This window comes from Ceratotherium simum, chromosome 16, assembly GCF_057802395.1.
Source record: "Ceratotherium simum simum isolate JZ-2026a chromosome 16, ASM5780239v1, whole genome shotgun sequence".
NCBI classification, from domain to species: Eukaryota; Metazoa; Chordata; class Mammalia; order Perissodactyla; family Rhinocerotidae; genus Ceratotherium; species Ceratotherium simum.
In genome coordinates, this window is record NC_141915.1 from 60,617,926 (window position 1) to 60,644,872 (window position 26,947).

Genomic DNA, 26,947 nt, shown 5'->3' on the forward strand with positions numbered 1-26,947 from the left:
CCTTCCTTTCATGAACAGCCCCCTGCCTTCATCATGAGCCCCTCCTAGTGAGCCCAACAGCTGCCCCCAGACTGGCCACTGGCCCCTGAGTGAGACCTGGACAACCCGTCTGCCTTTATACCCCATTCGGTACCCACTTCTGCAAACCAGCAGTAATTTCCCATTCCTCTCTGCCATCCACGTTCTGCAGTCTCACAGGGAGGCCTTTCCTGACCCATCAGGACATTGTATTACGCACTTGACCCAGCTGCATCAGGACATGAAGTGCCGTCTTAATTACCAGGTTTTAGAAAACCTTCCTTATCCCGTCCATCTCCCTCCCGCCCCTCCCTCCCTCTCTGAGCCTCACTGGTTTCCTGACGCCCAAAGGTGGGAGGAAGGGGTCGTGAAGAGAGGGCCTGATGCTTGTGCCAGATGTCAGGGGTCCACCTGTGATGTACCTTCTCACTTCCCTTTGCCCAGTGACCTGCCCTCCCTTACCAGGTCACGCCACACTCCTCATCCTGGTCCTGGCTCCAGCTGGGCGCTAGCCCCTCCATCGTCAGTGGCCACCTGTGTATGCCATCTTCCCCTATCATGTCGTTCTGCTTCTGGTCAGAGTCTAGTCACAGCCATGCTGAGGGAGCCAGGTGGGACTTAATTTCTGTTCTGGGGACTTGGTACAAGAGGGGCATGGGGACAGGTGAGTGCATTTCCCTGCCAAAACATTCTCGTCCCCAGGGCACTTGCAACGAGGTAGATCAGAGGCCTGGCCAAGGTGGGCCTGCTTTTCATGTCTCTGCTAGATTCGGTGACAGTTTATACCATTTAAAATGTGATACAATGATGGTGAATCCAAGGTGGAGCTGATGCTGCAGAGGGGAAGAACCAGGATTCAAAGGTGACTCCTGGCCGGGAGCCCTGCCCTTCACCTTGGTCTGTGTGCTCTTGACGCCAAACCTGGATTCAGCATGAAGCTGAGTTCAAGTTCCAACTCCTCCACTTTGCTGAGAATCCGAGGGTCAGGACAACTCCCTGCAGAGAAGAGATTGGAGCAGGGAGACCGGAGCTGGCAACGCGGACGCTGCCCGGATCCCTGGAGGCCCAGCAGAGCAGAGCCATCTGCCCACACTGGGGCCCCTGTGGTCATCTCTGGCCTCCGCCCAGGCCTCTAGGAGCCTTGCACGGACTGTGGCCACATGTCGCTGCTCCATCGACGTCAGCAGAACCAGCCAGGAAGTAGCACCTCCCTCCTTTCTCTCTCTCCCCTCGTTGCAAAGAAGTCCCAACAGAAGGGTCCTTTGCCAGCCCCCCGCGCAGCTCTGGAGACCCCACAGTCGTGAGCTCGGGACCTCAGGGGGTGCTGGTTTCTCACGAACAGTAGAGGAGCTCAGTCAACAAGAAGTGGGGCTGTTGCCGGAGGAACCGTGCGCGTTCTGAGGGAAGGTTTTACAGTCCATTAGTTTGATTTCTTCTTGTCAGAAAAGGGTGGTGAGAAAATGAACAGCATTTTCTGATGCCACAAGATTAATTATGTTTTTATAGCCAAAACCCTTGATTAAAGGCCCTCATTAAGGGGGTCTCGTAGGGAAACTGAGGAACATCGCTGGAAGGATGATGCAGACATGCCGGCCGCCCTGGTCCAGGTGGTGCTCTGTCCTTGGGTCCTCTTGGCACCGGGCCCGGCCCACGCCTCCAGCAGGCAGAGGGAGGGAGGGAGGGAGATCCTCCTAAAGGAGCTCAGAGTCATGGGCGCAGCACCTGAGCAGACAAGAGTCACCTCTGGGCCCCCGGCAACAGGAAGGGCGTCACAAAGAGGACAATTGCAGAAGCCCCAGTCCTGGTGAACTGATTCCTGGAGAGGGGCAGAGGCTCCTGGCCCCACGTTACCCAATAGAGGGTCAGAATAGGTGACCCCTGAGACCCTGGTAACGGGGCAGCTCCCGCCACCAGCGGGATTGCAGCCCTCTTTCTCTGAGCTGCTCTGCCAGCCTGAGGGACTCCTGGGATCCGGAGTTGGCCACAGAACTCAGCAAATTTTCCTACATCTTTTGCTATTTAGAAAGTTGTGGCTGTTGCTCTGAAATATAGTTCCTAAAACCATTAGTTACTTTTATTTTTTATCTTTTATTACTTTAGTCTAGACATGAAAATAGGTTCTCAGGCCTTATGGAGAGTTCAGCGAGTGCCAGACAGGCGCCCTTCTGCGCATTAACAGCCCAGAAGCCTCCCGGGCTCCCTGTCCCCCAGAGGCTGGCCCCGGGCATCTTGCGTCCCTCCCAGGGGACTCCAGTCTCTGGGCTGCACAGATTCAAAACGTTCTGTTTTGGAGATAGCAGATTTCAAAGCAGGCGGTTCATATAACGGAGGGTGAGAGAATAACTATGTAGCCAAACCGAGGAAAGAAGTGAAATAAAGACAGCAATTCCATGTCCCAGTGTTATATTTTTTACTAGTCAATAGTTATACCATTCATTGTGGTCAAAGGCACTGGCAAAAATTAGATTTTTTAAATTCCCTATTGAATCACAAACAGTATTATATCAAAGTCGAAATCTTCTGCAAGAGAATCAACAACAGTAATAATTAAAATGTAAAGTAAAGGACAGTGAGGGCTGACAGGTGCCACCCCTCCTCTGTGCGCAGCGGTGCCACTCCTGGTGGTGGTCTTTTACACCCACAACCCTACGCCACCTCCCCTGGGATCTGCATCTGCCACCCCCACTCTATGGCCCGAGGTCACACAGATGGGAAGGGGCAGACCTGGGAGCCCACACAGCACCCCTCTTCCTCACATTCATACCAAAGGCAGCGCTGATTCAGGCTCTCGTTGCCGGGAGTCTGCTCTGAGGTCAGTACTGACAGCGAGTCCTGAGAAGCCCATTGTGAGCGCGCTTGTTCCCGCCCCACCCCCTGGTGCAGAGATCTTCTCCCCACGCCCGTGTGTAGTGATGAGGGTCCACCGTCCACACTCCAGCTGATTTATTAGCCATGGGCATCACTCTCCCTTCCCAGCCTGCTATCGCACCCAGCCACGCTTCACTTTGGGAAGCTGCTTCCCATGCCTCACTCTGAGCCCAAAAATAATGGAAGGGAAAGAATTTCGCACAGGGGTTGTAATGAGTTTGAGGAGCCTTTGTAAGAACTTCCGGTGTGGGTTTGTGACGAAGAGGGACTGCTTCACTCCGCGTGTGAAGGGCTGGTCCTCCTCTCCTGAGTGAGCTGCGCCCGTGAAAGCTCATCACCTTCCTGTACGCCGTAAACTATGAGCTGTCTGAGCGATAGAGCCACTTCTCCCGCCCGCCCCCCCTCTGTAGAAGAAGGAAAAGCAGCATTGCCTGGTGGTCCTGACATAGCAGACGGCACAGTTCCTATTGGCAGGCAGTCTGCCTGGAGAAAAAGGTCGATTTTAGGAAGTTTTCCCACAGAGATTCTGGACTGATTTTTACCAAACATTTCCTTCGACTTTGGTCATGTATCTGGACCACTGTCCTAGAGCCGTGGAATGTGAGAGTTGAAAGGTTCTTGTTCTGTTCCTAAATTAAAGAGTGCGGGAGGACAGTGGGAAGGAAACAGTGTGTTTTCCTGTGGATCCTTCCCTCGAACTCAGGGTCCCCTCCGAGCAAGAGTGTGTTTGCCTGACACATTTCACCTGACGTAGGTCCAGATTTATATTAAACCTGAGTCTCCTGACACATGCCGTTCCTGGTTCCTGTGGGCCACAGGCCTGTGGCAGCCACTGTCCTCGCACAGTAGGCTCTCAGAACTGGTTGCTGAATGCGCACACATAAGAGTGAATACATGAAGGGGGCGTTCCTCTGAAAGAGCATTTCCTACCGTTAGGGTATTACCTCACCCTGCAATGGTGAGAGAAATGCCTTTTCAGGCCCCAGCCTCTCAGTGATCCGCCCTAACACAGCAGCTGTGTTTCTGCGTAATCGTCTAGAGACAGGCGGCTATGAGCATCTCTTCTCAGAGCGATGGCTGAGCTGGTGAGGCCGGTGTGCTGCAATCTTTGTAAGCGCTTGTTAGAATGTATTTTTTTCGTGGTGGTTACCTCAGGAGAGAGGCTGTGCCCACATGAGCTGGGAGGATGGGGCCATCATTCTGTGGACGGTGGGATATGCTTGAGCAGGGCAGCCACTGGACAAGCGTAAATACACACTGTCCCCATGTGAATGGAGGCGAAGTGGTGCGCCTTTCTTTTTTTTTTTTTTTTAAGATTTTATTTATTTTATTTTTTCCCCCCAAAGCCCCAGTAGATAGTTGTATGTCATAGCTGCACATCCTTCTAGTTGCTGTATGTGGGACTCGGCCTCAGGATGGACGGAGAAGTGGTGCCTCGATGCGCACCCGGGATCCGAACCCGGGCCACCAGCATTGCAGCGCGCGCACTTAACCACCAAGCCACAGGGCCGGCCCTGGTGCGCCTTTCTTTACGGATTAGAGAGTGTAGGTTGAGGTGAGCCAGGGTATATCCATATACATCTTCGTTGAACTGATTCTCGAAACTGACTTTTACTCTAAACCTTCATCCGGTTCTCTTTTCTTTAATTTGAGTGTATTGTATAAAACCCATTCTGTTTGAACAATTGTGTTCACCAAGAAACACTTTGTCCTCTGACGGCACTTCTGATACTTAAACTCCTTCATAAACCCTAGAGGGAACTTCACTAGGAGTTGGCCAATTAAATGACATGGAATCGTGGCTTATCTGAAATCCTCTTTTAATCTCTGTTGTTGAACAAGCACTTACTTTTCAACAAACAAATTGTCCAGCTTCTCCCAAAATAAAGGATGCAGTTATATGTGGCTGTGTCCCCATTTGACCATGCACTCCTTGGGAGCAGCACCACCTCTGCTTCCCGGCCTAGGTTCGCCCCAGGAAGGAGTGAGGGTGCCACGTCGGCACCCGCTCTGCTCATCCAGCTCAGCCCCTCCTTGTCCTGTGAACAGCCTTTGCTCAAACCGCTTCCTCTGCCAGGAACGCCTTTTCTCCTTCTTTGCCTGTCCAGACCCAACACGGTGTGGATGCCAGTTCCACGGCTGCCTCCTCCCAGAGGCCTGGACCCTTGCCTCAGCCTGCACTGTCCTCGTACCCCGGGCGCTGCTCAGCCCTGCTACCTGCTCCTCCCTGCTTAGTTTCTGAGCACTCACTGCCCCATTGTCACCTCTGATTTGCGTGTCCAGGTTTTGGTGGGCTGCTTCTTCAAATGCTCCATGTGTCTCCATCACCTCCATGTCAGTTGGTTGTTTGCTCTGCTGACCTTCCTTCCAGAAAGGTCTTTGCCAGGAGAACAGTCTGACTTGCCCTTCACAGCCCACCTCTGTGCCTCTCTCTAAGGCCTTCCTGGCTCCTCACCCTCCCAGTCCCACTCCCAACAGAAGGAATTGCTCTCAGCATTTATCCTCTTTGTCGTAGCTGCCCAAGGCAGCACGGTTTCATGGAACCAGCAATGGCTTGAAGGTCAGACAGGTGTGCATTCGAATCCTTCATCCTTTGGATGCTGGGCCTCACTGTCCCCCTCTGTAATGCCAGGGGTAATGCCTGCAGCTCAGCTTGTGGGGATTAAATAACACTGAGCAGGTTTCACTGGGTAAGGCCCTCAGTATATGTGCCTTTCCTTTTCTTCATGTCCACGATTTACCACATTTATATTCCGTCTTATCTGCCTTGGCATCCAGGCATGCAGACGGGACCTTGCATAGAGAGCACACTCAGGAAATATGGGTGCCTTGGGAGATCCTGGAGAGTTCAGGTCACATCATGCACACCCTTTGTGATCTCCTGGGAGCTCAGGACAGTGCAGCATGTGGTGTGTGGGCAGAAGACTCAGTGAGTCACAGAGCCCAGATCATGCCTTGAATGCAGAGTAAGGTACGGACAGGGGCTCTCACCCAACCTGCACTGCTCCTGTGGGCCATGACGGCTCCTAGAAATTGGGATGTTAAATCGAATGCTACTCTGGGAGCAAGGTGGTACTCTCCAGTCAGCCAAGGCCTTCAAGGAAATCCTGCCCTTTTCTAACTCACCTTTCCTTCTAAGAAGATCCAGACTCAGAAGATGAAATCATGTAATCAAGCCTATTTACGAGGGCTCAGGATTCCTGAATCTCTGGGCTCTTTACCAGAATAACAAACAGGAGCTTCCCACAACCCCAGCTCTTGAAAGCTTCCACTCCTGATAGCATGGTTAGGTTCTCGGAAAAGGCAGCTACCTCAGAAGCCACCCAAGTATGCAGAGGCAACTCTGTTACTAAAACGTCTTCCTTTTCTCTTTCCTAGGAGTTTCTTTTAATAGTGTTTACACTCAAATTTGGAGAGTCTTATTGCATCTGGCTGCGGATCCCTATCCAGATGTTTCCGATTTGGCTATGAAAGTGCTCAACAGCATCGCCTACAAGGTATGTGGACAGGGTGTTCTCGACGAAACTCTCAAGTTCTTGATTTTTGGTTATGAATATTCAAGCAGGGAATTCCAGGCACATTCAGGTCTATGTTGTGGTTTAGAAACTTTCAATGGGCGTTTTGAATCCAGAGATTTACAACATACCCTGAACTCTATTGACATAGCTTCAGCTGGGGCACACATTACTGCTTCTGCTTACCCACATCAAGGCATCAGGAAGTGAGGTAGGATTCTCATTATTTCTCATAATCCTCTCAATGTCTGTAGGATCTGTAGTGATGTCCCCTCTTTCGTTCCTGATAGTAGTAATTTGTGACTTCTCTTTTTCATGACCATTCTGGCTAAAGGAAACTTCTCAAAGAACCAGCTTTTGGTTTCATTATTTCTCTGTTGGTTTTCATTTTCCATTTTATGGATAGCTGCTTTTATCTTCATTACTTCTTTTCTTCTGCTTACTTTGGGTTTAGTTTGCTCTTCTGATTCTAGTTTCTTAAGATAGAAGCTAGGTCATTGACTTTAGTCCTTTCTTCTTTGGGGACTGTAAACTCTCCTAGTCCTTTTGGTGAGCTCTGGGAATTATTGGCCTTCTTGTGGTTCTTTCCTCAGCCCTTGTGGGTTTTCACCCCACCCAAGAACAGAGAGAACTCAAAGACTTGAGGGGCCTCCCCTGCAGACCTCAGAAGCCCTCTCCCCTCTGTACTCTGACCTGCCAGTTCCAGCCACCTCGGCTTCTGTGGAGCTCCCGTCTGTCTCCTCTGCTCACTGGACCGCCAGGCTCTGTCTGGGGCCCCCGCCCTGTGCAGCAGCCTGGGACTGCTAGGAAACGCCTGCCAACCACCTGCAGGCCATGAGCTGGGCCATCGTTTATCCCCTTCCCTCAGAGATCACAGGCCACAGGACCCAGTGGCCAATGCCTGAAAACAGCTGTTTCATCTATTTTTTTCTGGTTTTCCCATTGTTTATGGATGTTAGACAATTTACATGGCAGTTAATGTTTCATGATTGGAACTAGAAGTCATTCATTATAGCATTTTTTAAAATTTTTGTAACTTTTTGGTAAAATTTTGAGCTTACAGACAAGTTTCAGGAAGCATACAGGGAAACATCATCACGTTACGATTTTCGTGGTGTCGTCTCCGTCTGCATGGACCCTGATCACCACTGAGGGGTTGTTCCCAGGGGGCCACTTGCCTGAGGTCACATGACTTAGAAGAATATTTGCTAGGGTCCAGGGTCTGGGTGTTTCATTCCTAGTCCATTTTTTGCAAGTTAGTCATCAAGCCATCTCGTGTGCTGTTGCCTCGCTGGTGCTGGCCCCCTGCGTGGCCTAAAACTCCTGCAGCACCCGGTCTCCTTTTGGTATCATATTTGTGTGGTCTTCAGTTCCTTCACTTAAGTTATTTTTTATTGGTCTAGTTATGTCTTTTTCTGAGTGATTGAATCTCTCATCTCTGTAGTTGCTGCTGCTTTGGCTCCTGGTAGTATCACAAGTAATGGTAACAGCCTCATTGTGTACCTAATTGTAAACCGCTATAGTGATCAATTTCCTCTTTCTCTTTAAAGATGCAATAAGAATAATGCAGAACCACATTCTGGGTTTTAACCTCAGGAGCTGTGGTCACCTGTGTGGCTCTCTCTGGAAGCAGAGACCCATGGGTCCGTGGGTATTTCACTGCACTTGCTGCCTGCTAGAACTGCCAGCCTACTGCTAAAACGTTAGGCATTATTCTTGGCCAACTCGGAGCTATCCGGGTTGTTTAATTCTACACTGACCTCCCCTCACCCCCCATGAACCCTGCAGCCCCTGCCTTCATCGTCCCACTGTGTGACTAGCTATAAAGGCCCCTGAATGATGGTCCATCCTCGAGGAGTGGGGAATCTCTCGGTTTCTTTTACGTGTCACAGGCCTATAGAAAATAGGCAGTCAGTTAAGTTAATTTTTTCATTGTGTAATAGAAAACTAAGGAGTAATTCAGTCATCTGCTTTTTCAACTAAGAACAGGATCTATTCAAAAATAAAACTTTGTAAAAATATATGTTTATTACAACATATTATGGTCTGTGACCAAGGAAGGGAGGAAGGGGAGAAGTTCAGTAGCTGGGGCAGGAGATAGAGAGGGAAAGGAAGGTGGACCCAGAGAAGCGTGCCCCCGGAGAGGCGGCAGGGTCTGAAGCCACCCTCGAGACGGCCCCTGGCCAAGGCCACACTGGAAGCCAGTGCTGTTGAGGTGGTTTGATCATTTCCCCCCAGTTAATTTAGCTTCTTGGTTATTTTGGTCATGATAAACCAGTATTCAGGCTATGTAAGCTTATTTTTCAGTGGCTTTATTTATTTAATCCTACCAATAATCAACCTGAATTATTTAAAAATATAATCTCAGTGCCTAATTGTGAAATTTGACAACTATAGGTTCATCACAGTAGACCTGACCTTGGGTTGTTAAACACATTCCTCTTAGGACTCTCTCTCTGGCACGTGAAGCACAGAAACCATATCTCCATGTCCTTTTGGATTATGTGTCAAGTGTGTAGCTATGAGCCAGAAATGCCCCTCACCCCACTTTAAGGTAAATAAATATCTTATGTGTAATCTCTTGTACCATGCAAAGCTACACTAGCAAATTACAGCAACCTAAAACATAGCCTTTTGTTCCTTTGGAACAACACTCTCTAACCATGCCCTAGAAACCCCCATTAAAGTGGCATGTGGCTTTCTGCCTGCTGCACTGATCTGGACGTCACACATCCCAGTGTGCACATGCTGTCATGCCCACAGGCACACCCATGCCAGAGGGACGGAGATCAGAGTGGGCCTCCTCTGGAGTCTGTGCTCCCCAGAGACCTTGCCTGTGTGTGTATCTGTGTTTTTGTGTGTGTGTATATATATGTGTGTGTATATATTTTTAAGAGTAAACATTGCTACTGAAGGGTTTGGAAGCATAAACATTAAGGAAATCCTTTCTTCAATTTAATTTAAAAAAATGTGTTACTGGGGCTGGCCCCATGGCCTAGTGGTTAAGTTTGGCACACTCTGCTTCGGTGGCCCGGGTTTGGTTCCCAGGCGTGGACTTACACCACTCCACGGCAGCCATGCTGTGGCAGTGACCCACATACAAAATAGAGGAAGATTGGCATAGATGTTAGCTCAGGGCAAATCTTCCTCAGCAAAAAAATTAAAAAATAAAGGTCTTACTTTCTGCTCTAGGAACTAATGAGGGGATTACATTTCAGTTTACAGAGAAATGGGCCTATTTTAGATATTTAACTCTGCAGCCAAATTTTTGTTCATCCTAGTCAAAACAGCCTTTTATTATGGAATGACCCGTAGAATTCTATATTCATATACAGAAGCTGCCGCCAGCTATGTATGGAAGAGCCCACACAGCTCACGAGCCGTGGCCTAATTTCAAGCATTTATATCCCCTTCCACGGGCTTGGGGTTTGCGTTTTGCTTGTAGTTTTTATTATGGAAAATTTCAAACTACGTAGAAGTAGAAAGAAGAGTTTAATGACCTCAGGAAGCCACGTCAGCCCCGGAACCTCCCCTCAGGGCCACTTCTGCCAGCCCGCGCTTTGGGGTAACACCGAGCAAGAAGTTTCAGGCTATAGGTGTTCAGATGTCGAGAGTCATGTATAATACTAAACACTAGTTTTAATATTTAAGAGGAAATTTATAAATGACATATAAACTCACCTAAAAATAGTACCACAGCCTCCTGATACCATCAGGAGCCAGAACATTGGTCACTGCTGTGGGACGTGGGCAACTAGACACACTGGAAATTAGAAATTAATGCTTAATTAAAGGTAAAAGGATTTACTTATAAACCAAAGGCCTGAGTGACTAATAAATAAAATAAAGATTGAGATACCCAGAAAAGCCTATTCAAAAATACCATTAAAGCTGTAATTAAAATCTAGCTTCACACTTTCACAGCATTGGTTACTTATCACTGTTTCTTTTAAAATCATATTGTCATGCAAGAATTTTCTCCTCCTATTTAACAGCTTCAGTTCGAATCCAGAGAGCCACTTCTGTTCACCCCTAGTCTGCATTCCCTTAAGTTGGCTGAATCACTGAATCATAAGGATTTAACTCAGCAAGTTTGCAATTAGCCTCTAAGCCAGAGTAGTGCTGAGTGCCTAAAATGGCTGAAATTCTCTTTTCAGGCACCTTTGCACTGTTCTCTCAGCAGTCTTAGTCGATATGCTTATAAATATTCTGATTTCTTTTTAATTGAGTCAAAATGGCCTTTAGTCCACGGAGTCAGAGGGTTCTCTGTTGCTGTCATTCTTCCTTCTAGAAACTTCCATTTGCTCTTTGAAGTCTTCCAGCTCTCCAGCTCAGCCCCTCCTCCCTGGGGAAGTGGGGGGCATGAGCTGTGCCCTCTAGCACCAGGAGACCCTCAACTAATGTCCCCTACTGCCTTGATTTGGAGGTGGCCCTGTGCATGGAAGTGCTGTCTGACAGCCTCTCCCAAGCCTCACCTGTCTCATGGCTTCCTGCAGCCTCCACCAGGAGGAGGGACACCCAGAATTGTCAGAACAGAGCACGTCACTGGGGACAGGAATCACAGCAGTCCTAGTGAATAGCAGCAGTTAGAGGCATCTGTGTTTCGAGTTTGGAACTTTCATGCTCACTGCAGAGCCAGAGGTGACAGACATCACTACTTGGACTAGCTTAGCTTACAGAATTAGACGTACCCCTGCCTTACCGTCATGGCCCACAGGCTCTGCCAGGCCAGCGCAGGCAGCCTCAGGAGAGCTGGTCCCCTGGGGATTTGGACTCGGTGACTCTGAGGTGGCCGCTGTGAATCTGTTTTCACTGACACTCTGCTATGGGCTCTCGCAAGTGTCCCATGCGGGGACTCATGGCCACGACGTAATGGAATGGCTCTCCAAGACCGTGGCTCCCTGTGGAGCAGCACACTCCAGCCTGGCGGGGGCAGTACAGGCTTTGGCTGTGGGTCCCATTCTAGCTCCACCAGCCTTCAGCCAGTTACTTCACATCCACCAGCTTCCATTTCCCCGCCTGCAGAGCTGGGATCATTGTAGGCTCTGCCTTCGAGGGGTGTGGTGAAGAGTAAGTGCAGTAACCCCACAAAGCCCTGGTCACCGTGTGTGGCCTGCACGGGGACTCCCCAAGACAGCAAAACTAAAGTATTAGTGTCATCATCTTCTTCCCCGTCCTCACTATTCTCTGTGAAAATGGAGCCTCTCCATGGTGTGCGGGTCCTGAAAAGAGTAGGGGGGTCTCACCAATGCCAGGTTCTCTTCCCGTGGGGCCAAGGACTGAGGGCACCAAGTGCCCCTGGAGTGAGACTTTCCCAAGCCCATTAGTAACCATCGGGCAGTTCATCATAGTCACCATTGTTTTAACTGAGTACTACCTAGGATTTAGAGTCCAAAAGGAAAGTTCATTTATCTGGGAAATGAAGTTTACAGAAAAATTATTACTAGATAAATAGAATTGTGTGCTTTTACGGTTCTCAGTGATCACGCAACCAGTGGGCTCTGCATCACACTTAGCCCAAAATACCTCTGGATAATCCTTTTGGGAATCACCTTCTCACACATGAATCCGGATGCTTGATATTCAGTTACCAGGGACATTTCTGAAATACCCCATTTCCCCCAAGAATGAGCAGCCAGAAGCCTATGTTGGTCTCCTACACCCTGACTAAATCCAGACCCAGTTGGGAGATTCACTGCCCAGTCACCCACGTTTCTTTCTGGCATTTTTCTCCACATTGGATCAGACTTTCCTGTGTCCTTGTGAGGCGACATATTCTATTGAAGAATCAGAGAGTAAAGAAAGTGCTCAGGGAGCTGGAGACAGAAGGGGGTCTTACTGCAGCCCTGGCCCCTGTTACAGAGACCCTCCACCATTAACTGCATGGGGCAGGGAGCAACGGTGGGGCTGATGTGTGTACATGCGTGAGTCCCTGGGGGGCTGATGTGTGTACGTGCATGAGTCCCTGCAAACTATTGCTAGGAGAATACATCTGACCTGGACAACATGATGTTTGCCACCCTCTGAAAAGTTGGCCTGTAGCCACAACCTTGACCTCTCCCTGCTGCCCTTCCTCTTCTGACTCAGCCACTGGTTAGGAAGGGGACTTCTCTCAGGCCTTCCTCAGGGTCCAGTGGTTTCAGTGCAGCGTCATGGGGGGATAACAGGGAGTTGATGCCATAATAAGACAGGCAGGGGCTGTGTGTGCTCAAGGCAGATGGGCACTCACAGCGGGGTCCTGGGTCTCACAGACCCACGCTCAGTCCTCCTCAATTTATAGCCCAAACCCTGAAATCCAGCAAGCGCGCTAGTGTTTGTTAACCTTTTCTGATGGTGTGCTCGCTATTTAAAATGACAGCCGGTGGGCCGGCCCCGTGGCTTAGCAGCTCCGCTACTGGCAGCCCGGGTTCGGATCCCGGGCGCGCAACGACGCACCGCTTGTCCAGCCATGCTGAGGCCGCGTCCCACATACAGCAACTAGAAGGATGTGCAACTATGATGTACAACTGTCTACTGGGGCTTTGGGGCAAAAAAAAAAAGGAGGAGAATTGGCAATAGATGTTAGCTCAGAGCCGGTCTTCCTCAGCAAAAAGAGGAGGATTAGCATGGATGTTAGCTCAGGGCTGATCTCCTCACAAAAAAAAAAAAAAAAAAAAAAAAAAAACGGCAACTGGGACTAGCGCAGAAATAACCTCCCGAGAGCCTCTCCAGCACCCCGCCTGCACCCTGAGTGACCTCTGTCCCCACACCCATTCCACAGATAGGTGGTCTGCTTGGTCACCTCCCTGAGGGTCACCTCCCGCTCACGTTCACGGGTGCAGCCCCACCCTGACACAGGGTCAACGCCAAGTAAATGTTTGTGGAATAAATAGGAATTGTTAGGCTAGAGAAAGCTTCCTGTAGGCCTGAATCCCTGTGCTCACCAGTGTGCAAGCTACAGTCATGGAAGTCTCCTAAGCCGGTGGTGTGCCCACCTCTCAGGATATCCAGAATTGATAGGAAATTAGAGTGGTGTGCCAACAACCGTCAGTGTGAATCTCATTAAAGTGGGACTGTCTCCTTCGCCCTTCGGGTCCTGACATCAAGCCCGGGGCTGTATTAGTTCCCAGCCGCAGAAGAGTGAGTAGAGCAAAGAGTTAGTCACCACTGGCTCCCACTCGCTTTTTCACATTGGAGCCTCCTGGAAGGGTGGCAAGTGGGCGGGCGCACAGAAGAAAGAGTCAGAGCAGGAGAGTCTCGGGGAAACCGGCCATGCAGGCTCCTGAGTCACTGAGTCGCCGCTCAGCTTGGACCCCAGCCGAGCCTCTGTGCTCCTCGGGCATTTGAAAGATTTGTGGATTCTGCTGAAGTCTTCATTTCAACCGCAAAAGTTTCCTGTCTTCCCCATCACCTCCCACCTTTACCATCAGAAATTTTGAGGAGGCACATATTAAGTTTATAGGTTCTTAGCTTAAATTTGTTTTTTCTTTTTAGAGTTTTTAAGAGATCATTTGGCTCTCAGGTTTTGTGGGTGGGTGGGGGTGTGTGTGTGTGTGTGTGTGTTTAGGTTTGGCCAAATAATTTAAATACTAAAGCGAAAGCAGGTTCTCCAACAATATAACTTTTATAATTCAAAAATAAAAAGCATTTTTAAAGGCTGATTATGGTTCAGTTTTCTTGCTATTTTTATTTCAAAGGGGAGGGTTATCTGGGAAACACTGATATTATATAAATGAAGAATTTTATGGTTGTCATTTTCTGTAATTATCTGTCTGTTGGCTGAACGTCGGTACAGTATCCCTCTTTGCTGAGTGAACAATCAAAAACGTGAGGGTCCCTGTAAGGAACCAGGGCCAGGTTCCACTGGAACATCACCCCACGAAGGTCGAGGCTTGTCTGTTTCGCTGGATGGCACCCCGAACTTTGAGAACCAAGTCTGGCAGCAGCCACACTCAGGGAGAGCTTGGTGGCCGTCTTCACTGGCCCCATGTCCCGTCTCTTCACGCAAGAGGAGCACTCCCCTCCCAGCATCAGGCCCTTTCTGAGTCCTCTCACCTCGGATGCCCAGAGCCAGCAAGCCCGCCCAGCTGCCCAGTGTGCTCAGAGCAAAACGTCCACAAAAAGACTTGGCCAGTGTGGGCTTGCTGACAGACGGGCAGTGGACGCCTGGGTGTGCTTAGTGTTTCCTGAGCTCTTGTTACTCCAGCAGGCATCTGTCTCCAGATCTACATAAGTCCTGTTTAACAGAAGCAAGACAAAACCACTTCCCTCCTGAATGCGGTCTCAACTGGTGCACATCCTTTTCTGTGGTCAAGTGTCAGACCCTGCAGATGTTTGTGGAAGGCAGTTTACAGAGCCCGCTCTCTTGTCTCCATCCACGAAGTGCAGCCTCTGAGGAAATTGCTCGGAGCCTGCCCCGAAATAGGAAAAACAAAGCAGAGGCTGGAGCAACGTTCTTCCCAAGAGGGTGGGAGCTCAGTCCTCTCAGCAAAGGGGGAAAGAAGGCGAGGATTCGCCCCAGGAAGAATCCAGGAAGATTCTGCTCGCAGGAGAGGGAAGGGTGGCAGTGAGGGCAGGGGATGGAGGTGGTGTTCATCGTCCTGAGGGAGAGAGCCCCATGGATAGCTTTCTCCCGACTTCCCAGAACCCCGACTCGTCGTCAGCCCCTGGCATGGTTTTGTGACTGCGTTTTGGGGATGGCAGCCCCAGAGCCTCACTGGACCGGGCGAATAACTTCTAAAAAGCAAAAGAATCTCACTGTATCTGCAGGGTGACGTGTGGGGGCAAATTTCAACTGGGACCTTCCATTGGCGTGTGAGGTTTCCTCCTCCAAAAGGCCGTTGAAGCCACACGAAAGCAACCACCAACCGGTGCTCCTGTCCTTGGCCTCAGAGGTCATCACCAGCTGACCGTCCACATCACTTGTCCTTTGCTCTTTCAGGCTACAGTGAACGCCCGGCCTCAGCGCATCCTCACCACATCCTCTCTCACTCAGTCGGCACCCGCCAGCCCCACCAACAAGGGCATCCACATCCACCAGGCCGGGTAAGTGGCCTGGGCCTTGTCTGAGAGCAGCCCATCCACTGAGGTCTGTGGGTGAGGTTCCCTCGGACGCTCCCTCTCCCGCTCTCTGCCGAGCTCTGCACTCACTGGCTGTCTCTTCCCCACTTTTCACCTTCTTCCCCCTGCTGCTCTCTTCCCCCCTCCCTGCTTCCCTCACCCTCTCTGGCGAGCATGTTGTCTCTGTCTCTCTCACACACACCCCTACATCTGTCTGATCTGAGCCCCTTCCTAAAATTCCTTCCTGTCTTCCTCTGCACACATTCTAACAGCAGGAGTTGAACTGAGCCTGACTTCTGTGGCCCCTCAGCATTTTATAGGAGAGGGTCTCTGTCCTCCCCGTGGATAACCAGCAGGGTGGAGGGTGGAACACTCCTCTTATGTCAGCATTCACACCACAGGAAGTGGCGGGGCTGTGCACTAAATTCAAGGAGAGCAGACTCGTGCACTGAGCCCTTCCGGTGCCCCTGGCTGGCTCACTTAGTCCTGACCTAGCTTGCCTCGCTGCGTTAGTTTTCAGTGGAAGAAGGTTCTTAGAACCTGCGGGCAGAAGCTGGAAGGGGCATTAATTCAGCATTGGCAGGTGGTGTTGGGAGGACGTTCTGCCCTGATGACCTGGTCCTTTGGTGGTGTCCGGAGCTTGGGCAGAACCAGGAGAAGTGGCTTAGTGTTTGGTTTCAAAGTAACAGGCTCTGGGTAAAATGCAGTGTTTCTTCTTTCCCGGACGTAGAGGCTCCCCCCCAACATCCAGCGCAAGCAGCTCCAGCCTGACTAACGATGTGGCCAAGCAGCCGGTCAGCCGAGACCTGCCTCCAGGCCGGCCAGGCACCACCGGCACCACGGGCGTGCAGTACACACCCCACTCCCACCAGTTCCCCAGGACACGGAAGATGTTTGACAAGGGCCCAGACCAGGTACAGACACTGGACTGTTCGGTGATTTTTAAACACTAATTCTAACAAGTTTAGATGCCGAGAGCTTTGCTCCTCAGATGTGAGCCAAGAGCTCGGAATTAGGTGGTTAACGTTGCCTCGCACCTTGTGCAGGACACAGGGACCATTGTCCTCTTGTCCCAGGTGATGGCTCTTGGCTCGCTCACCCTGTTTGCACAGTCACGTCTTTGCGAATATCACAGGGCTCTTCCTCTCACTCCTGCAGCCTCTTGTTCTCAGTTCACTATTCTTGGCAACTTCCATGTAACAAAATAAACACATGGAGCTCATTTGCTTTTTTTCTTCTTGGGTAAGTAGCATTTTGCCTCCACTTGGCATGGCAGCCACTCCACAGAGGTGTTTGTTCTGAACGGGTTCTTTGCTTTATCCATAAACGTTCAGTTACGCCACATAAGTAGGTACGGTCTCTGCCCTTAACTAAGTTGAAAAAGAAATTTCAGGAGCGAGAGGAGTTGGTTTCTTCATTTGCCAGGGCTATGAGAATATGTAACAGGGGAACACAGAAGCTGGGCATTTGCTGTCTTGTCCAGACTGCTGCTTTCTGGGCCAAGGATGTGCGGTCTAGAGAGGTTCTTCAGGATGCACCAAGGACGTCTGGCTGCTGTGGGTGCCTCAGAGCAGCCACGTGTCTCAGCTCACCAGTAACCAGTGATTTTAACAAGAAGTGCACAGTAGGCTGCAGGGGACTTTGTAGCAAGAGGCACATGTTGGTGACGAAGAGGCTTCCACACGTGCCGCCCAGCCCCTCACCCACCCTGGCTTTCAAGCCTGCCTGCTCTCCCTGCCTTGACAGCTGTAGAGCAAAAACGGCCACAAGCTCCCGGTGCGAGGTTCTGCCTCTTGGCTGGACCCTGACGTGGGGCGGCCAGGCAGCAGCAGCTCGGCCCAAGGGGTGCTCAGTGTCCCTGCGGCCACCATCCCTAGGGTCCTGGTCCAGCAAAGCAGCTCAGTGGCAGCAGGCAGCATGGGGTTCCCCTACTAGGTGGGAGATGAGACCCTATCACTGTGTCCCATCTGTGGGATTTGCCACCAAGCAGGCCTCCCCGGATGACGAGCTCCTCTCTGAGGGCTGCCCCAGCGCCATGCACCACGGGGACAGCTCGTGCCCAGCCACATGCAGTGAGGTGAGCTCCTACTCTGACAGCCCTGGCCACCGTAGGTCCTGCAACGGGAAACAAACTGACGCATCGCCCTGTGTCAAGTATTTTACAAGCGGCATCAAGTATTTTAAGTTTTAATAGAAGTCCCAGTTGGCCTGTGTTCTGCTGCGCTCTCTGTCCAGGAGCCCCTGCCCTCCTCCGGGTACCTGTGTGGCTGGCCTCGTTGGGGCAGCAGCCCCAGTACTAGGTGGCAGAGGCCTTGTGGGGGTGGCTGACTCGGTGCTGATGGGCCTGTGCAACCAGCTCGGCAGAGTGACAGGGGCTCTGCAACCCAAGCCACCTCGGCCAGCCCCAGAGGGACGCAGTTCCCTGAACGCAGACTTGGATGGCCCTCCCTAATGTGGGTTCTCTGGAGCCCTGTCCAGACATTCAGGGTTCCTTAGTCACCAGGACACAAGAGTGAGGGGAGCCCAGAAATGTTTCCTTAGAAGCAGACCACTGCCAACCACTGTGCCCTTTGGCCCCAGTTATGAACTGTTTCAAGCATACAAAGAGCTGTGGGGAATGAGGGGACTCACTGTTGTTTCTGTTCTCTTCTCCTCTCCTCCTTTCCAAACGCCCGGAAGACCACTGACGATCCAGATGATACTGCTGGACACAAAAGTTTCATCTCAGCCACAATGCAGACAGGATTCTGCGACTGGAGCGCCCGATATTTTGCACAGCCCGTCATGAAGGTAGCTACACATCATTACCTCTGGGATTTAAAGCGAGAACCCCTGGCCGAGTGCCTGCTCCTCCTGTCCTCCAGCAAACACTCACAGTCCTTCAGAGCCTCCCCCTCTGGCTCCATGCTTCCTTCCCCAGGAGCCCGGCCTCAGGCCTAGGCTGTCTGAACCCCTCTGCTCCAGGTTGATGGTCTGAACCCCACTGGGTTTGCGCACTCTGAGCCTCAGCTGGCTGCTCACTGTGGCTCCCTCTAGCCCAGGTGGGGCCGTGCAGGCCACTTCCGGAGCTGTGGCCTGAGGCAGGAGGCCAGGGCTGTGTAGGGTCCCCGCTGTGCCATCAGCCTGCACTGACCCTCCAGGGATTCTGTCCCACTACATTTGCAGCTATGAAAGGGTGGCGCCAGATTGATGTCATGGTGGCTGATGTTAATAGTTAAAATAAAACAGCAAAAGAAACAGACTTCATTTACTTTCCTGTCTTCTCACAAAAAAAAAAAAAAAGAAGCCTGCCTTTTCTGAGGTTGCCGGTGTAAAATGTATCTTTTTGTCCTAATTGGCAAAGTCACTCCAGGCTTTCAACTCCCTCCTGTCCCCAGGCATCACTTGGGCAGCTCCGCATGTTGGGGACTGTTGGACTAAGCTAGCTGATTTTTTTAAAGACCCATCCACTGGGGCTAATTCTAAAGCATTCTGGCTTATTCCGGGAGACTACCTTCCAGGTTTAATTCTGCCACAGTCATAACATGAAGTGTGTCCTGTTGCCGCAGATTCGAGCACACATTCAGGTGACAAGTTGGGACGGCGACACTTTGTCAAGCAGAATCTCTCGTGCCCGTCTTTCTGCAGGGAGCACAGCAGGGGTCATTTTTAGACTTTCCTGGCCTAAAGCACATTCTTAGAAAACCTTCTTCCTCTTCCCTCATATAGGTCATTGAAAATTGCAAATTGCAGATTATTCTTAATTGTTTATCAAGCTACACGTCCTGGAATGTTCGTGAAGAGTGTTGGGCTCTTTATCATAGCTTTTTTCTGCTTCCCCATAGTCAGTAAAAACACAAAATAACAGTTGTCAGCGCCTGAGACAGGTCATCAGGTTCTAATTTATTGAACCCCTTTGCTGAAAAGGGAGAGGAGATCTCTCTTCCGTTTTTTAACTGAACCTGACTTTTCCAGAAAGCATTCTGGCAATAAGTATCAAGTGCCTTGAACAGCCATTCTCTTTGACCTACTAATTCATTTGCTAAAACTTTAACAAGGAAATAATCAATGTTATGGATGATCTGTGTATTATCCATACTAGCAGAAACTAGGATTCACTTAGAAGTCCAAAAGAGGGAGAGTGGCTAAAAAATCATGAAATATTTGGTACAATATTATTGGAGCAATTAAAAAATTGAGCTTTAAAATTTATGTCGTAAGGAGATGCTCAGGATAACATTTTTTAAATGGAAAAAAAGCAGGACATGAACTGGCTGCAAAACAGGCATAGTTGTAAATGCCGTGTGCACACACGTCTGTGTGTCAGAAAGAGACTGCAGGGAAACTAATCCTGGTGGTGGGATCTCAGGTGATGGTGGTGGTGCTGGATTTATTTTTTTCTTATATGTTTCTATCTTCCTTACGTTTTCTACACTAAGCGTGAAGTACCTTCATAGTTAGGAGAAAAAATATTAAAGAAACAAACCTCCAGAGATTATTGAGACTCGTGAGTTAAGTTATGGTCAGCAAAGCTTGTTGCCCCAGACCAGCTCCTGCTTACATTCAGGTGGCCGTCAGTGTGCTGCCCACCTGCAAACTGAGGAAAGAAAGAGTAGTGAGCCCTGGAATGTGTACCAGGAGACAGGTGGATGCTGGTGCCTGGGGTAGCGAGTCGTCCTTTAGAACCATGGTACAGTCTGCTTAAAAGTTAAGTAGGCTTTAGTTTAATATTAACAGAAGTTTGGTTTCCTTGATACTGTCTCCTACTTAAGGCGAGAGAGGTCAAGCAATTTAGAACTCTAGATGGCCTGGCCTTCCATCTTGCTGAAATGGCAGTGGCTCTAAATTATGATAATTTCTTGGTATGGTAATGAGCAGCTTTTCTTGAAGTCTTTGAAGAATGCCTGTTCTTGGTCATCTACATATGGTGACAGGGAGAAGTGGCATTGATAATCCGAAACTCATTTCTCTTATTATTTTTGTGTGTGTGTGAGGAAGATCAGCCCTGAGCTAACATCTGTGCTAATCCTCCTCTTTTTGCTGAGGAAGACCGGCTCTGAGCTAACATCTATTGCCAATCCTCCTCCTTTTTTTTTCCCCCAAAACCCCAGTAGATAGTTGTATGTCATAGTTGCACATCCTTCTAGTTGCTGTATGTGGGACGCGGCCTCAGCACGGCCGGACAAGTGGTGTGTCGGTGCGCGCCTGGGATCCGAACCCGGGCCGCCAGTAGCGGAGTGCATGCACTTAACCGCTAAGCCACGGAGCCGGCCCCAAAACTCATTTCTCTTAAACTTATTAAAAATGAACTTGATTTTTCCCCCAAGGATTGGCTTTCCTCCACTCAGTACGGTGTGCCTACGCTGCCGTTAAAGTGAGCGAGCCCCCCGGAGGGACACGTCAGCTGTTTGTAGGAGGCAGTTCCCGAGGCACTGGAGTGGAGTGTCAGGCAAGAGTTGGGGTTTCGTCAGGGACGTCTCTGTCTGTCCATGTTTTACCCATGTGCAGACCCAAAGCCAGATCTGCTCAATGGCTAATGCCACACCTCCCTTTTTTCAGAACTAGCAGCAAATCCATCTGCCTTTGTGTTCTTCTGTTTGTGTACCCGGAGTATGTCTGAGAATCCCCGCCAGGGAGGGTCCCGTGTGTCACAGCGTGGAGGAGACAGGCCATCTGGCCTATTAGGTCAGTGTGGGTCCCAAATGTGGACACAGCAGTGAGAGTAGGGAAGGAAGGGTCCACAGAGGGTGTCCTTCCACTCCTTAGCCTACGGAGGCAGTCAGGAAATCTCCAGTAACTAAACGATGGTTTCCTCTGACCCCACCACGTTTGTGAAAACAAGCTCTCCTTTGGTGGCAGCTTGAAATGACGAGCTCTAGGTTATGACTGAAAATGAGTTTTTGTTCTGATCCGTTTTGTCTACAGTTCCTGGTAGCAACTAAGATGTTGGGTGGTTGAAGGACATGAAGTGATTTTCGTTTTATGTTAGAGACCTTTTCTCAACTTGAGAAGAGAAGCAGGACATGTTTCATCTCGTTGTTATTTTAAAATTTTCTCCTACTTTTTCCTGGTGATGTTCACAAGCATGTTTTTTAATTAATTTAATTAATCATCTAATGACATGTTTGTGCAATAAAATGCATTAGGAACTTTTTTTATTAGCCAGCTTCACATGTAAACTAAAAATGGCTCTAGGCTAGGATTGTACCTCAAAAAGGACAGAACCTCAAACTCTAAACTCCTTCAAAGGTAAGTATAAGAAACTAAAATATTCACCAGGTAACAAAATTATACCCAGTACTACAGTCATGTGCAACTAGTGGTTAGTAGGATTGAGTACCTGAAAACAGGATTACAATGGCAATGTTTGCTAGCTTTTTTATCAGTTCGCAGTCAGATTCTTTACAGGTCTGCGACTGAAAAGACCTGTGTTCTGGACATGGTTCTCCTTTGATTGATGAAACAACTTTGTCTCTTCCCTGTGTTGGTTCACAGACCTCACATCTGCTTTAGAAAGAATGTTAAAATGGTCTGTCATGTGCTTAAAAAAAAAGATATTGAAATTTATTCTGATTACAAAAGTAATACAAATTTCTTTCAGTCTCAGGTTGACAAATTTCAAAGATTGATTTTATGCAAAGGTTGTCTTACCAGAGCGTGGGGAGATGCTCTTGGTGGAGGTACAGAACTAGCCTGGTGTAGGGCAATTCAGCAGTAGCTATCGAAACTACAAATGGGTGTACCCTAGAAACCCACAATCCTGCTCTGAGAAATAGATCCTGAAACCAGTGCTGTACATGTATATGTAATGATATATGTCCAAAGATGCTCATTACGTTATCTATAATAGCAAAAAGTTGAAAACAGAAAAAAAGGAATATTAATCAGGAGGAGACTGAATTAAAAATGCTGCATCCTTGCAATAGAACCCTGCACAGCCATTAGAGTTGATGAGTTCTGTCTCTGTGAGGACTTGGTTGATGTCCTTGGTATAGGGGTCAAATCATCAGATGGTCCAAAATGCTTGCACAAATGCTATGCTTCTATAGATCTGAATAAGCATTGGAAGAAGCCTGGAAGGTTATGCATCAAGCTATTCATGCAGTTAACTTCTAGAAGGTGGAATTGAAATCAGGGACAGAGACTATCCTTTTTATATTGTACACTTCTGGGTTGTTTGAATTTTTTAGAAAGAATGATTAGTTTTGTAATTAGGAACGTGTTAAAATATAATGTTTAATTACAAAAAGAGCTTTAAAAGAGTCAAACAGATTGTTTTAAGACATCACCTGCAGAGTGCATATCAGTTTACTTGCACAGAGCCCTTAAAGCTAAGCAACGATTTACATTGCGCAAAGAGCGCGGGTCCTGTTGTGCCGACTCACGTGTAGAAGAGTGGTGAACATGCTCTACACTTTATTAAATTTTCACATCTATGAAGCTTTTCTCTTTTTGCTGAGGAAGACTGGCCCTGGGCTGACATCCGTGCCCATCTTCCTCCACTTTATATGGGACGCTGCCACAGCATGGCCTGACAAGCAGTGCGTCGGTGCACTCCTGGGATCTGAACTTGGGCTGCCAGCAGCGGAGAGCGCGCACTTAACCACTACGCCATGGGGCTGGCCCTCTATGAAACTATTTTTAAAGTGTACTAAACTATTTTTTTAAAACTCAGAAAACAAGAAAAAAAATAATAAAATTGAAATCACCCATAGCACACACGCTCGCTTACACACACTCTCGCTCACACACACATTCGCTCACAGACACACACACACACAGATTTCTCTCCACCGTTGAGATTATTCTGCATGTATAGCATTGTATCCTGCTTTTTTCCTTTACATTATTGTGAACATTGGACATTTTCTCATACCATCAAATATTCTTCCACAAAAATGACTTTTTCTGCTTTTTCCTTTGATAAATGATGCTGTATGTGACATTCTTGTGCATAAACATCCAGGAAGACAGCCTGAGAAATTTGCTTGGTCTCACCTTCAGACTTTTCCACACCAGCTGAGTTTATTGTGGGCTTTTACTATGTTAGGAAGCCAGCCAGTGCCCACTGTCTCCAGTCTCTAAAGTGGATGCTTCCAGTCCTTTCCTGGAAAGTTCAGGAGGAAAGCAAAGAGACAGGTGGACTCCCCCCCAGGAAAACCAGACGGAATGAGCGTTTGGGTTTTGACAAAAGCTGCATGGAGTACACGGTTAGGTGGAAGGGGAGACTTCACCAGCATTCTCTAACCTGTTCCCACTTAGCCATGCCAGGAGGACGGGTGTGCTCCTGCTTGTTAGGCACCTGCGGGCCGCTTCCTCCCACTCCTCCTTCCCCTGACGTGCTGGCCGTGACGCCAGCCCTCGTTTATCTTATAAATCATTGCTGAATTGTAAACAATCAGAGACCAAGGGATCGTTGATTGAATCAGCTGTGTTCTTTCTTTAAACATTCTTTAAACAAAACAGTGTTGAAAGATATTAAAGAAGACCTAAATAAATGGAAAGAAATCACATGTTCATGATCAGAAGACTTACTGTTAATATGGCAGTACTCCCCAAAGAGATCTACAATTCAACACAATCGCTATGAAAAGCCCAGCTGCCTTTTTTGCAGAAATTGACAAGCTGAGACTAAAATTCAGATGGAAATGCAGGGGACCCAGAATAGCACAAAAGACAAAAGATGTTGTAAAAGACAAAACAGAATGACTCATACTCCCTCATTTCAAACCTTACTGCATAGTTGCGCTAATCAAGACAGCATAGTGCTCGCATAAGGACAGACCTATAGATGAATGAGCTAGAACGAGTCCAGAAATACACCCTGACATCACTGCTCTGTACCCATAAACTCAGCCACTCAGATGAAATAGACAAATTCCTTGAAAGACATAAACTACCAAAACTCACTCACTACGAAATAGAAAACCTGGATAGTCCTGTGTCTGTTAAAGGAAATGAGTCTGTAGTTAAAAAGCCTTCCAACAAAGAAAAGAAAGCTCCGGACCCCAAGAGTTTCACTGGCAAATTCTACCAAACATTTAAGGAAGAATTAATACCAGTTCTGTACAATGTTACAGAAAATAAAAGAGAAGTGAATACTTCCCAATTCATTGTGTGAAGGCAGCATTATTCTGATGCCAAAACCAGTCAAAGACTTGACAAGAATAAAAAAACTACAGACCAGTATCCTTCATGAACATGGACCCAAAATCTTCAATATAAATTAACAAATCAAATGCAACAATATATAAAATGGATTATACTCTGGTGACCAAGTGGATTCTATCCCAAAAATGCAAAGTTGATTCAACATTTTTTAATCAATCACATAATTGAATATATCAACAGACCAAAGAAAAGCCACAGGATCATCTCAATAGCTGCAGAAAAAGGATTTGACAGAATTCAACAGCCATTCATGATAAAAACTCTCATCAACTAAGAAGAGAAGAAAACTTCCTTACCCTTAGACGGGGCACCTACAAAAAACCTATGGTTAACATCATTCTCACTGCTGGAAGACTGAATGTGTTTTCTCTAAAATCAGGAATAAAGCAAGGATGTCTGATCTCACCATTGCTATTCACCAGCCTACCAGAGGTCCTAGACAGTACAGTAAGGCAAGAAAAGGAAATAAATGCATACAGATGGAAAGGATGAAATAAAACTATCTCCATTCACAGGCAACATTATTGTATATATAGGAAATCCCAAATAATATGCAAAATGCTACTAGAATAAGTGAGTTTAGTGAGATGGCAGGATACAGGGTCATTATACAAAAATCAATTGTATTTCTATATGAATAATTGGAAATTGAAATTAAACATCAGTATCATTTACAATAGCACCAAAAAAAACATGGAATACTTAGCTGTAAATCTTAAAAAAAAATACATGTGAGATCCAAGTGCCGAAAAATACAAACACTGGTGGAAGGAATCAAAGAAGACCTAAATCAATGAAGAACATGTTCATGGGTTGAAAAACATAATGTTAATGTTACTGCAATAAACAAAAAATTAAAAAAAAAAAAAAAGAAAAAAATAATGTTAAGATGTCAGTTCTCCCTAAATTGATGTATATAGATCAATGCAATCTCAATCAAAATCCCAATAGGTTTTTTTTTAATTGACAAGCTCATTCTAAAATTTATAGGAAAAAGCAAACAAACTAAAGTAACCAAAACAATTTTGAAATAGAACAAAGCTGGAGGCCTCGCACTGTCTGATTTCAAGACTCACTATAAAGTTAAAGTAATCAAGATGTGTGGAATTGGCAAGAGGAGAGTCACATAGATCAGTGAACAGGATCAAGTCCAGCAATGGTCCCCATCAGTACGTCCAGTTGATTCTCAACAAAGGTGCAGAGATGATTCAGTGGAGAAAGGATGGTCTTCTCAACAGGAGGTGCTGCGGCAATCGGACATCCGTTTGCCCCCGCACCCCCACCAAAAAAAAACCCTCACCCATCCCTCAACCTTATGCAATAACTAACTCAAAGTGAATCACAGCCCTAAATGTGAAACCTAGAACTATGGAACTTCTACGAGAAAATCTTTCTAACCTTGGGTTAGGCAATGGTTTTTTTTGTGTGTGAGGAAGATCAGCCCTGAGCTAACATCCATGCCAATCTTCCTCTTTTTTTCGCTGAGGAAGACTGGCCCTGAGCTAACATCCATGCCCATTTCCTCCACTTTATGTGGGACGCCCCACAGCATGGCCTGACAAGCAGTGCGTCGGTGCCCGCCCAGGATCCGAACCCGGGCCGCCAGCAGCAGAGCGCTCACACTTAACCACTATGCCACGGGGCCAGCCCCGGCAATGGTTTCTTTAATAAGACACAAAAAGCACAAGCCATACAAGAAAAAATGATAAATTAGACTGCATCAAAATTGATAACTGCTTTTTGAATGACACTGTTAAGAACATGAAAATGCAAGCCGCAGACTGAAAAAAAATTGTAAAACACATATCTGATAAAAATCTTGCATCCACTATACATAAAGAACTCTCAAAATTCCATAATAAGAAAACACGCAACCCAATTAAAAACAATGGGCAGAAGATTCGCATGGATACTTCTCCAAAAAGATGTACAGATGGCAAATAAGCATGTGGAAAGATGGTAACATTAAGGCAGTCAGCCATTAGGAAAGTGAGAATTTCCATGATGAGATACCACCACAAGTTGACTAGAATGGCTAAAATGTTTAAGTCTGTCAATACCAAGTGCTGACAGAGGATGCAGAGCAGCTGAAACTCATACTTTGGTGGTGCAAAGGCAAAATATTACAGACACTTTGAAAACGTTTGGCTGTTCTTATAAAATTAAACACACTTACTATATAACCCAGCAATCCTCTTCCTAGGTATTTACCCAGGAGAAATGAAAACTTATGTTCATTCAAAAACCTGTATGTGAATATTTATAGTGGCTTTATTCATAATCACCAAAAATGAGAAACAACCCAAATGTCCTTCATCTGGTGAATCAACTGAGATAGAACCATATAATGAAATACT

At 47.8% G+C, this 26,947-nt stretch overlaps 1 protein-coding gene across 6 annotated transcripts in view; it reads left to right on the forward strand.

The window, feature by feature from the left end:
* The window catches only part of RPTOR (regulatory associated protein of MTOR complex 1), a 414,631-nt gene that overhangs the window by 353,356 nt on the left and 34,328 nt on the right, over nt 1-26,947 (forward strand). For all 6 annotated transcript variants that reach the window (XM_004432844.2, XM_087441745.1, XM_087441746.1 and 3 more), the window contains 4 exons: nt 6,265-6,383; nt 15,322-15,425; nt 16,171-16,354; nt 18,120-18,230. In XM_004432844.2, coding sequence (XP_004432901.1) covers nt 6,265-6,383; nt 15,322-15,425; nt 16,171-16,354; nt 18,120-18,230 — 518 coding nt within the window. The remainder of the gene's footprint in view (nt 1-6,264; nt 6,384-15,321; nt 15,426-16,170; nt 16,355-18,119; nt 18,231-26,947) is intronic.